Genomic DNA, 12,994 nt, shown 5'->3' with positions numbered 1-12,994 from the left:
ATTTATTTCATATCTAAGTTTGGTTTTTTGTGCCATTGACATTTAGGTAGCCACACTTGACTACGGTGCTCTTTATGTTATTTAATTTGATTTTATTTTCTGATCGAAATGGGAGCTAATCTGATTGTAAGTATGCCCCGTGATGTACTAATGGGTGTGTGCGGTTGATTACACAACCTATGATAACATATCTTTTTAGACCGCCAAGATTTATTCTTCTTATCACCACCACAGTAATTGTGCCAGATGAATTGGATTATTTTTCAATTAAATTGAGTCTTAAGTGGTCATTCAGGCTTAGTAGCACCAACAGGTTTGTGTGCTTAGCACATAACCTGGACTCACTACTTCCGGTGCGTTTATTTTCATTTTAATTTGTATCATCACCTAAATTATGCATGTAAAAGCACTTTGACATAACTGCCTCATTCTTATAATTTATTGGTGGATTCTAAGGTGTTTAATCATGGCTTAGGAGCATGTCACTTGACTGTAGCCGGTCTTCTCCCTCACCCAACATGGCCGCCGCTGGATGTTCTGTCATGTTAATGTCTACGCGATCTAGGTTTCTTTCTTAACTACACGAGTAGCACCACGCGCGCGCGCTCTCCCTTGGATACTGTTGTTGCCGGAAGGCTGGTAAGCGGTCTGCTTGTTCTTTTGATACGGTCCCTGTGGTTCAATCAGTCGCTTTCATCTAATTCAGAGCTTGTTTCCCCCTTTCTCTCTTGCTAATTGTCCAATCATTTACTGACAATGGATACGTGATTCATCCTGAACTGGTTGGTTGTTGAAATTTACGGGCAACAATTCCCTTTCGTACGTGGATTATTGCAGAATTCCTTTAATGGTCATTGCAATAGCAAGTAATATTAAGGTAATTACTTTTTACTTTTCATATTAAATGTCGTGAAATTTGGTTGGCTTTGAACGTAACAGATATGGCAATAGATAATCTTTGTGAATTCTTGTTGTACAGATTCTTCTTGGACAAGGTTCATCAGTAAATATATTTAGCCAGTTTTGACCAATTTAGTTGATTTGATACATTATTTTATCTATTGTTGTTTTGTCACCGCACACACTTAATTTCTTACCATGTTGTTTTGTCATCCCTTTTACTGGGTTTGTAACCGGATGGATCCTCTTATCAAACGGTAATTGACTGCATGGAAAATGTTTCACTTTCATTTAATGTCATGATGTCAACTTTGTTATTATGTAATACACATTCATTTCTTGGCTATTTCCCTTGTAACCCCTTGGTGTTTGCCCAATTGATATGATGTAAATACACTAATGAACATGCTATGGGTTGTATAATTGCTACTATGTACAGCCTTTGAAAAAGAGCTTTGCTCGAAACATGTGTCAGGCTGTGGAAAAGCTGTGGAATGGAATTAAAAATATAACTCAACTGTTACTGTATTATTGTTAATTGGCGCAGTTCACTGATCACATCTAACTCACAACAAAGTGAGGCCAAGTCGTCGAGAATTTCAGTTTTTGTGCGGTTAAGATCAAGTAAGTGAGAAAGCATCCAAGTTAGAATAGGTGAATGACATGCAGAGTAGCATGCAAAGACATTTGAAAAAAAAGAAAATAAATCTGTGAGTCATCCACATAGAAGTGACAAAACAGATTGAAAGAAGAGACAGTCAAAGAGGACTAGTGTAAACAAAATAAAGGGTAAAGGATTAAACACCATAACGGGACGCCATAACAAAGGGGTGAGAAGAAGAAAACAGACCAGCCCAAGATTTAGAAAAAGTCTAGCCAGTAAGATAAGGGGAAGGCAGTGTCGAATAGTCAGAGAGAGACCCAGAGAGGAGAGAGAAGACCAAAGTATAGAATGATGCACTGTGTCAAAAGAAGATTAGATGTCTGATAAGACAAGAAAAGATTAACGTTTAGTGTGTCAAGAAGAAAGCAAAGAATTGGTGACATGTATAAGTGCTTTTTTGGTCGAACGAAGAGGGTAAAATCAGACTGGAGCATAGGAAGAAGGCAATTAGTAACTACAGAAGAATTAGAGGCAGTTTCTTTAAGATATGGACGAAGGTAGCGTGTTTGTAGTGTCCAGAAAAAATAATATAAGATAACGAGACGTTACTTAAAAATCCAAGTATAGAACTAAAAATGTGCAGACACTTGAAATTAGAGCAGACAGAAGAGGATCAGGCAGAACTGTGGTTGTATAAGCACAGTTAAAAAAGTGGTTATCTTCGGAGTCTTATACCAAGGAGAACGAAGACAAAGATAGACAATAAACCTGGAATTGGAATAGGACTCTTTTCTAGAGAAATAGCAGGAGCCCATCACAGAGCAAGGGGAACGGGGTAGGCGAGGTTCCCAATACTTAGTAAAGGGTTGACCCTATGTTTTCAGATATGATGTATAGAACTACAACTTGACACTAATGCGGTTTCTCATTTCAATTTATGTGTGTGTTTTGAAAATGTCAGAGACCTGGAGAGAAGATCTCTTTTCTGTCTCCAGGAACATACATAGACACGTTCCAGTTGGTATTCCTTGCTTAATAACAATGCAATACAGTCATTACAGGAGCTTTATTAGATTTGGAATTTGTATTAAACATTCTTGGTCTATTTTCAGAGGTTATTGCAAAATAGAGGATCTCTCCACAGTCATTTTAAAAGGATGGCTGCAGATACTCCGCTTAGCTAAAACTATTTTTGAGCTACACCTGGTCAAAAAGAGCATCTGACCTGAAATGTGCAAGCAGCAAGCGATACTTGCAGAAAGCATGTTACATAGCCCAGGGAGCTGCTCAGCATATTACATTGATCTGTCAAGGTACTGCAGCCAGGTTGGAAACCGGACTGAACGTAAGAGGAACAACTATTTTCAATGTCTTCCCCAAAAAGATCAAAGAAGCACCTGGATAGTAAAAAAAACGTGCATTTGAACATCTTACAAATGGTCTTAAGTGAAGGTGTTAAGAGCACCACCTTCAAAGTTTAAGTAGACATCACCAAGGAAAGGTAATATTCAATAACATAAGACGGTCAATGCAATGAAAAAGAATCCTAGTATTTTCCAGTGGTTAAACACATTTCTAAACCGATAACTGACAAAAAGTACAATTTTGTTTATCGCTGCTTGGATAAACTTCCAGTAACAACAAAAATAGCTCTCTGTGGCTAAAAGGTAGGCTGGCGTTCTACTCTAAATAGAGTTAGCAAATCCTAAAATCTGGCAACTGCACTTACTTCGTCATGGGAGGCAATGAAACCTCAGAGTCCAATGTCTGCATTTGAACAGCTTGGAGTAGTAACTGTGGAGCAACCTGCATGGTGACTGCACACCGCTTAAGATGAGCACTGCGGCTCTTGGAAGTGTTAAATTTCTTGCCACAGATGGGGCAATCTGGAATTCTGGGAGCTGCAGGAACAGAAACAGGTGCTGCTGGTGTCTCAACGTCATCTAGGCACCTGATGGAAGAAAGTAGGGTCCATAATTTGTACACTTACAGTGATCAGCATCAGATATTTCCACACATCACAGAGTCAGGACAGGTGAGACAGCATTCTGTGCAAAAGCAAAGTAGGTTTTCTGCTCTGGGGTTTCAAACAATTTTTAAGGACAACGTCGTTGTTGTCATATATACACACATATATTGCATTCTGCGCCTCTATCTTTGTTTTTTAAAACAAAAGCAGTATTTCTTCATGAATTATATTTCTAGGTTTGGTAAAACCGTTGCACGCATTCATACACTATTGCATTTTCATTTTGTTTTTTAACTGTGTTTTCACACCGATATGAACAGTCACAAACTGCTAGACATGCCCAAGTATCATAAATAGAAATCCAGAATAACATTGTTAATTATTTAATGCACTATGGGGTCCCCAAAAATCACATCCCCGATATCCTCGAATGTTTCCGTTATAAAGATTAAGGCGAAAGGAATGCGTTTTAATCCAGAGGAAGTGAGCATCACACATACTGGGCAATCTCTGTTGCTTCGATAATTTGTTCTGCATTGCCAGGCATTGCCAGGCATAGCCAGGCAGGGAATGCCCAAAGTCAACTATCATTTATCCTGACTGCTTAATAATATAGAGCATGTGCTTATTTTAGAGCTGATGTGCACTGCAGGGAAGCCTGTGACTGGGAAACATAAAATATAAATCTCAGAGGTTTCCCTATAACAGCGAGGCCTGGTGAGAGCCTGTGCAGCTAAAATGGCCACCGGCAGAACAGCACGATCAAACTGACCATCCCTCGGGTCGGCAGTCGGCACTCTGCAGTTAATCTTAGCCAAAAGTTATTGTGCCTGTGGCGCCGACATTGAATGCTCTGCGTTTCCGGCGGGTGCTCGTGGTGATGGTGCTGGAAGTTGGACATAGCGGAGGTGGTGTTCTCCTGTGATACCAAGGCACAAGTCATGAAACGTGTAAGCAGCATGTAAGCAGCAGTGACGTAGACAGTAGCACCGGAAGGTGGACACTGCCAGGGTGTGCCTGAGCTGGACTGCTGCTGCTGTGTGGCGTGCTGTTCGGAGATGCTGCTGAAGAAGGTTAATGCGCACATGGAATAGCAGGTACTGCTGTGCACTCATTTCCTGGATCTAGCCATCTGCTGTTTTGCCAGTTGGGGCCGATTTGTGTCGGCCAGAAGGGGCAGGAACTACTGGGAATAGTGATGCTATAATTGACAGCTCAAATCTGGTTAAGTGCTATCTGACCTGGATGCAGGGGCCACAAAGATATTCTTGGTGAAGTTGGGCTTTTGCCTGGACTCCCCATGGGCTCAGCACTGCGTAGTAGTGGGGGACGGCAGCGTTGATGGTACAGACACCCTGGGTCCTCAAAGCCATTATGGAACAAGTCAGCAGTGACCAGCTGAGACGTTTGTATTGTGGTAGCTGGCTGCAGGTTTGGGTACACTGTGACCTAGTTACAAGGTAAATTGTTATTAATACTTGCCACCGACTGCTATTATTGAGAAGTAAAGGACACTTTCACAGCAACTCCGCATAGAAATATGTACCAAACTGCAGCGACGGGGATAACCTTCTCTGCAACCAGCCCTCCTTGCCCATATGCAACCTACTGACAGCATTGTGAAGGCAGCAGTGTCTTCCATGTTGCTTCTGTGAGCAATGGGAAGTTATTGTAACACCCTATTCCTAGGCTCTACTGAGCACAACCTGAATAGATGACAAGTTCTTCAGAACAACGCCCTTAATTCTGCCTTGAACAAACCACGCTCCAGTCATATCTCCACCATTAGACATGACTCACACTGGTTACCAGTATGCGACAGGATTAAACTCGCACACTAGTTATCACTCACAAATGTCTAATACAACCCCCCAATATCTGACTGACAAATTCTCGAGGCACCGATCCTCTAGACCCACTAGATCTTCTTACCTACATTGCCTCAATATACCCAACTATAAAATGAAAACGGCAGGGGGAATCGAGCTTCCCGTTGTTAGCTGCTAAGTGCTGGAACACCCTCCCCACAGACATCAGAGCCGAACCCTCTTTCTGGACTTTCAGATCCAGAGTGAAAGATCTGCTTTTTGCCCAGAAAATCTAGTTCACCCCAGCCACACTCGAACTGCCTCTTTTACTATCCGACCCATGTAAAATTTCCACTCCCCCTCCTCTCTTGTTACTCAATAGCTGTACCAACACTACTACTATATTTATTACCATTTTTCACCAGCCCATGGAGTTCTTTTTCCCAGTCTAAAGTATCCCCTCATCTCGCTAATATATGTAACCATCTGCTTTGTTTTTATCATATTGACCACTCTGGTACCTGGTCCTTACACCTAATATTTGTAACCTTCCGACATGTTGTAATCATATTAACCACTCTGCAACCTGGTTCCTATAACCCATCACATGCTTTGCTGTTGCCACACCGACCATTCGGTAACCTGGTCCTTACGATTCTTCATCCCCTGCATTTGTAACTGTAACTTCTTATGTATGCTTAAGCGCCCAGATACCTCAGGGTTAGGTGCGTTATACAAATAATAAACTAAACTAAACTAATGCTGGAGCCTGGGACTCACTAGAGCTAAGGAATGGGTCAGTGGCATCAGAGGTACAACTTTGGATGCAGGAACTATCTGTGGGGTTCGGAGAGGGTGACCCGTGTCAGAGATGAGGTTAACTGGCAATGGGTGCACACTTCAAACAATCCAGACACAGAATATTTTATGCAGGGCATCTGCTCTGGAGGCTAGAGCAGAGGTTGCTGATGGCCACACTTGAAAGGACAACTTGAGGCTGGTCCGCTTCCTGCAGGAGGCGAAGGGCCATATCGCAGAGGCATTCATTCAGAGATGGCTGTAGAGTCTGGTGGGGCGTGACAAACTGTCCTCCTGTTTCGTGGTCAAAAGAGCTCATAGACCATTAGCAAAGTGTCCTCTGCAGGGTGCTCTTTGTCACACCATCATTGCTATGCTACTCCAGATGAAGACCAGGAACTCATTTTGAGAGGCGCGGACATCTGCTACCAAAAGAGCACAATTCACATCTTGCCGGACTATACACTAGCTGTTTAAAAAGCTAGATGTTTTGTGGAAGTTAAAAAGAAGCAGAGATCATTATCAGTCAATTACATCCTTATCTATCTCTTAAAATTGAAAATCATGGCCGGTAGGAGGCCAAACTTCTTTGAAACCTGTAAGGGACTCATAGTGGCAACAGTAAAGAGAGACAAGTGATCACAGTTCACGGGTGTTTAATAAACTGTATGCAGGTTGGAAAAAAGCCTAATTTAAACCTAAATCTAATATCGGAGCAAGCATCGACCATCAATTGAAAATAAGGCAGTCCTCGTGGCGTCATGTCAAAAAAATAAGGGCCTATTCTAAGAAACCTATTGCCAAACCTTACAACTAATACAAAAAGGGTGTGGGATAGTTTAAGAAAAGAAAGGAAAGTGGTGTTCTCAATTAATATGTCAGGAGGCGGTAGTTTGGGTCTCCCCTCCCCACGTTTTGGGCATGGGGTAAGGCGGGATCCCGCAGCAAAGCACAATGCTCGAGCTTTCCCTAGCATGAGACGACAGTTCCAGTTTCAACTTCTCAGAAGCCTCGACGGCCAAGTCTCTTTTCAACAAAAGCTTCTTGCCTTCGAGGATCAGAAAAATAACAAACAAACACAAAGTTCCTTTTCACGTTTTCTTTGGGTGATGGATTCACCCCTAGGTCCCCCTCTTCCGGGCGCTGACCTTTCACAAATCGTATGCCATAAATCAATAACAGTTCTTGCTCCCAATGGACTTTGGGTGATTGCTTCACCCCTGGATCGCCCTCGTTTGGGCTTGGATCCCTCTCGACTGTTGGCCTCCCTCCACTGGACCCCAGGATTTCACGAAGGCTTTCAACAAATCTTCCTCTATCGTTCTCCTAAAAAGTATTTTCAACAGTTCGCTGTGAACCTCACTTTCTCAGGTTCACTTGATCAGAGTGATACCGGCTCAGCCCTGGCTCCCCCTCTTCCGGGCGCAGACCACTCTCGATTTTTAGCCTCCCTCCACCGGGTTCACTATGGCTTTTCCTTCTTTCTCAAATCTTAATGTCTTTGTAAACAGTTCCAGTGCACAGCCCTCGACCGGGTTCACCTTAGTCAAAACACTGCTTCTTGGGACTTAAGACTTTGCCCCTTCTTCATTAGCATTCCTCTTCCGGGTTTACTCTTGCCAACTTCAGATTCACCTTGCTTTCAATGATTTGCGGGATTCAGTTCCATTGCTTTCTCACGAGGCGGGATTCACTTCCCTTACTTTCTCTACAGTTCTTAGGTCAAAGGCTTTCGACTGTTCAGGGATTTTGCTTGACCTCCTGTATGAACACTTTGACCTAACTTGGCGGCTCTCCTACGGCCTTCTGTTATCTGTAGTTTTACTCAGACGGGGAACGGCCAGAGTCTCTCGAGTTAGCACCCACATGGTGCTGGTTCCCTCTGCAGCTGGTCTCCCCTTTAACACTTTTACAGTTCTTTGAACTTGGTTCAAGTTGCCACTTTGCGACAGTCATTCACCACAGACAACTCTTATCGATTTTCCCCCGACTCACCAGCTGTAATGAGCCGCTTGGCTTTCCTCGACTGGAGTCAAGGCCGGTAGCAGGAGTTTACCTCGCTCCTGCTCATCAGCGTCGAAAAGCTCAGTCTACCGTTGACATCTGTTGCAGCACACTTGGGCTATTGTCCTTAATCTTATGATTCCCTCTGCAGAGGTTTGGCGGGTCTGCATCGAAAAGGGCAAGGTCGTGTCCCTCCTTGTCAGCCTCTCGATATTCGCTGCCTTTCTCCTACTCTTGAACTGCCGGGTATGGATAGCTGTCTCGTCATGTGGTCTGCCTTGCTCATACAAGGCTCACTTGCTCCACCTTTCATCCCTGTGAGGAGAGTAAAGGGCCATCAGGTGTGTGTGATTCTTATTAATCGCCTGACTTTGCCTGACCCTTGCGCCGGGACAAGTGCGGTAAACAGCTCCATGAGTCTGTTGTCTTTCGTTGGATAAACAAGTGTGTGTCGGAAAAGGGGGGTAGTAGATGGTCAGATTGTCCTACGGGATAAGGTGGGGAAATAGTGTTATATGGAATTGCAACCCTCGTATTAGAGTGGTTTTTGGTGATCTTGGAAGTGTGGGTTTTGGAGGGGTTGTGACATGAGTAGGAGGGTTTGTGAGGCACACATGAATGATCAGAATTATTAGTATGAAGTGAACAGGGGAATTGTGGGATTGGTAGTGTTTTGTCTGAGCAGATGGAGAGTGTGGGAAATAGGGACTAGAGGGGCGTGCAAAAGAATGACCGGGAGTATGCGGGTAGACAACAGAAAAACAGGGATTCTGGGAGGTGCGGTTTTGAAGTGTAACAGGGTTTGGGTTCCTATGGTATTTACCGGATGTGGAGGGGACGTCAGATTGGGACAGGAGAGGTCTAATGGGAGGAAGGGGGGTAGATCTCGCCCTTCTCTCCTTCTCCAGTACAATACCTTGTCTCACCCAGGGCATTCCCCAGAGCATAACCCTGGGCTCCCCTACCCAGGTGATGCTACCTCACTCGTCCACCCCCAGTATTGGGATCTGAGCGCGCCAGCCCTTCCCTGGCCACCTGAATAAGGGATTCTCCAGGTCTACTAGGGAGAATACCCTCAGGTTTCTCAAAAAACCCACAGGAAGCATGGAATTGAGACGAGAGACAAGCAGAGAAGGAAAACAGAGTAGGCCTTCTCACTTGAAGAGCCCCGGAAGGCTCAGTCAACAAGTTGGAACGGTCACTGGAGGAGATGTGCATCCTGAACTTGGGCTCTCAACTGGAGGGCAGGAGAGGGTCGCCTCCACTGAAACTGGTTGATTGATGGGCAGTTCATTGGCCTTCGGGTAACAGGGATGTTCTGCTTTGATTTCTACGGTTTCTTTTTCTGGAGGAGCTTGCTAAGTAATATATGAAGGCTGAGTGTCATGGGAAGGAACGGCGAAATGGAGAATCAACATGCCTGTTTTTGCTTGCTTGACCGTTAGCGATAAGGATGGGAGTCCATGTGGGAGCGAAATCTGAGTGATATTGTATTATAGTTTTTATTATGCAGTGTTTGAGGCAGTCGCATAATACAGACTACTTGTGGTATGTTCCTTTTGCTTCAGCGAATAAGGCAGTAGGCGATTAGGCAGTGAGGCCAAGGGCTTTTGATAAAGAAGTCAATCTACCTGTAATATGTTGCCCTTTTACATTTATACTATTCTTTGAGGCAATTTAGGAACATGGGCTATGGTTAACATGTGAATGTTATAATTGTTGGTGGGTCGTGTTCAATGACTAAGCGCTTTTATCATTTGGCGCTTACTATCTGCTAATTTAGCAGGTGGAAGTCATATGCCTCGGCAGTGGCTACTTAGCTTTAAGAGTGCATTTTGGGCGTAGAATGTCTTTTACAGATTTCATATGGTTAGAAGAATCACAGCCAGTGCTTTGGTTGAGCAGGGTATGCCAGGCTGAGGGGAAGGTAAGGGTGGAACTGTTTTACACATGATGTCTGGAGTGCAGATACAATTTGGAATGCATGAGAATTGTGGGAGAAGTCAGCTGCTTGCAGTTTTGGGGTCTATGTGGGAGCATGTAATGGGGCAGATGTACTGGTATTGTAGGAAACGGCTACATCTGGCAGGTGGGAACAAGTGCCTGGTAGTTTGTAAATGCACAGGGCTATGGATTCCTTGCAATAACCTGGAATATCTGGGGCATAGAGAGTGCTGAAACAAGAGGTAAAGTTTGTTCTTTTCTGCCAAGATGGGGGCAGATCGCATTCCTGCAGGAGATTCACCTTGTCACCGAAGAATGCCATAAACTACTGAGAAGCTGGTGGTGACAAATGCATACTGCAAATGCAAATATGTATGTTTCGAATCAGAGGCAGGTTCATTTTGTCCAGCCAAGCACGCAAAATTACAACTCCATGTCCCGAGGTCCACTACAGCAGCCGTAACTAACCCCTCCACCCCTATTACCTTCTATGTCCCTGATAAGTTGGAACACTCATGTCCATGCCCATTTGTTGAGGAATGACACTAATGAGTTGACTCAGCATGATGTCCTCTTGTTTCAAGAGACTTGGCTTATGGAGCGCCCGGTGTGGGACAACTTTGATATCGTTTTCAATCCTGCAATTCGATCTGTGAAAGGCCGCCCTATGTCAGGGCTATTGATGGCCATAAAAAGAGAGTTCAGAAATTGTTCTAGAACATCAGTCTGCTCCTAATCAATTTATTCAATTGATTATAATTAAAACAAGACAACACAGATATGCGATAATAAATGTATATTGGAATCCAGTTGCAATGTCCACCAACGCATTTCTTAAGGATCTGGAAGAAATATGGACAGAGATTATGAAACTCCCCATTTACCCTCATGTTATACTGGCGGGAGAAATAAACTTGCACTGCTTGGATTCCCTTTCCAAATGTATTGATAGCAGACTGATCTCTTGGAACTCTTTCACTGACTCAAAAAATGTATTATGTTAAATAGAGTATTTGAAAGGTCAACTGTGTATGAGTTGAATTCAGGCAACAATAATATACTTGAGTATAGTGAACTATTACATACATTTGGTAATTCTAACAAGGTGAAGGCAATTCACCCTCCATTACATACTTTCGATCCTGAAATATAGAGACAAAAGTCCCGGTTCAGACGTGAAAAGAAGGTTGTCTTGGCTCTTCCTAGCCAAGAGAAATGGCAAGCTCTTAAGTCACTGAAAACAAGACATAAAAATTGGATGAAGGCCCACCGAGCTAGTCTCTATCAAAGGGACGGTGAATGTATGCTCCAAAAAATGGGAACCAAAAATTCGGCTCAAATATGGGCCCTAATCAATAAGACTAATGCTAAATCTCAGATTTCTTTACAAATTAACGATGTATTAGAAGCCCAATGGATCGAGCATTGCACAAAATGATATGCTGGCGCAGAGGTTTCAAGTCCCCTGTATAGCCAGTCTTATCAAGGAGTGTATAGTTTAAATTTTACAGTAACAGATATTTTATATTAATAAATCTAGTCGTTCCCGTGCCCCTGGCCCTGACGGGATCTCTAATCATATGATGAAGCAAGCCCCGGAAGTGTGGGCAAAGATTTTATATCAACTTTACACCCTAATTATACACACGCAGAAATTACCCACATCCTGGTCTCTTTCTATTATTATCCCGGTGTTCAAGAAGGGTAATAGACAAAACCCTTCAAATTATAGACCAATTGCCCTCCTTGATACACCGGGCAAGATTTCTGCTCGTCTGATCCTGCGAGACTTGCGGGCCTGGATTGAAACTTCTGGTAATGCCGATGTCTTTCAAACTAGCTTTGTTGTAGGCAAAGGAACGGCTATAAACATTACTGCAATCAATTCCATAAAAGCCTTGTGTGAATATCAAAACCAACCCCTGTTTTTAGCATTCGTTGATTTTAGAGAGGCTTTTGATTCAATTGATAGACAACTTTTAATTAACAAATTGATTAAAAAGGCTGCCTAGCTCTCTAATTAGATTGATTGCACTTTTACAGTGAGACACTGCAATCCAGATCAGAATCTCTTTAGCTGGGCAATTATCTAGCGAGTACCACGAGTACTGTTGGCTGTGAGGACCGGCTGCCTGGGAATTCTCCTCCTCGTGACAATTCGGCTGGAGGACGTCTCTACTGGCAACACTTGCCTGCCTGACTTCGCCTCAGGAAGTTGAAAGAGTGCCCGCCCCGATTTGGCCGCACCTCTTCCTGTTTTCTTTAAAAACTGCCACTACTGCGCACCCGCGCTGCGCACCTAGCGAGTACCACGAGTACTGTTGGCTGTGAGGACCGGCTGCCTGGGAATTCTCCGCCTCGTGACAATTCGGCTGGAGGACGTCTCTACTGGCAACACTTGCCTGCCTGACTTCGCCTCAGGAAGTTGAAAGGTGATTACAGAGACACTTGCAAAGACATTACCACCATGTGTTGGGCATATTTCCAATATTGGACTATTCTAGTTGGTGACTGCTTGGACTTCCTTAGTTGGTGACTGCTGTATAGTACGCCCCAAACGAGCGTCATAGATACTTGTATAGTACGCCCACAAAACGCCCATAACGCATTAGACACCATACTTACCACCCTTGTTTGTGTTTATTTTTCAGAGTGCCCGCCCCGATTTGGCCGCACCTCTTCCTGTTTTCTTTAAAAACTGCCACTACTGCGCACCCGCGCTGCGCACCTAGCGAGTACCACGAGTACTGTTGGCTGTTCGCTGTACGCGGTGCGCTGCGGCTGGGACGGCCCTGATTAATTGTCTTACGCGAGATCGTGTGTCATAATTCAAACTTGTCCATACAAAGTGAATTTTGAGTTGGAGGTTTTGACATCCACCTCCAATAAATTATGGCATATCGGCTCACAACTAACATGCCCCCGCAAATTGCAAACACGTATATTCCATCCACAGTCTGCACAAAT

General features: G+C 43.8%; 1 protein-coding gene across 8 annotated transcripts in view; it reads right to left on the bottom strand.

The window, feature by feature from the left end:
* Positions 1 to 12,994, bottom strand: part of SLX4 (SLX4 structure-specific endonuclease subunit) — a 785,402-nt gene that overhangs the window by 528,759 nt on the left and 243,649 nt on the right. For 7 of the 8 annotated variants that reach the window (XM_069646855.1, XM_069646862.1, XM_069646856.1 and 4 more), the window contains one exon: positions 3,234 to 3,455. The exons of the other annotated variant lie outside the window; for it this stretch is intronic. In XM_069646855.1, the coding sequence (XP_069502956.1) occupies positions 3,234 to 3,455 (222 nt within the window). The remainder of the gene's footprint in view (positions 1 to 3,233; positions 3,456 to 12,994) is intronic. 8 annotated transcript variants of the gene reach the window in all.

Source organism: Ambystoma mexicanum, chromosome 2q (assembly GCF_040938575.1).
Source record: "Ambystoma mexicanum isolate Mex_15411 chromosome 2q, UKY_AmexF1_1, whole genome shotgun sequence".
Taxonomy (NCBI): Eukaryota; Metazoa; Chordata; class Amphibia; order Caudata; family Ambystomatidae; genus Ambystoma; species Ambystoma mexicanum.
The sequence above is the reverse complement of the archived record's forward strand: the minus strand, read 5'-3'. Positions and strand labels throughout refer to the sequence as shown.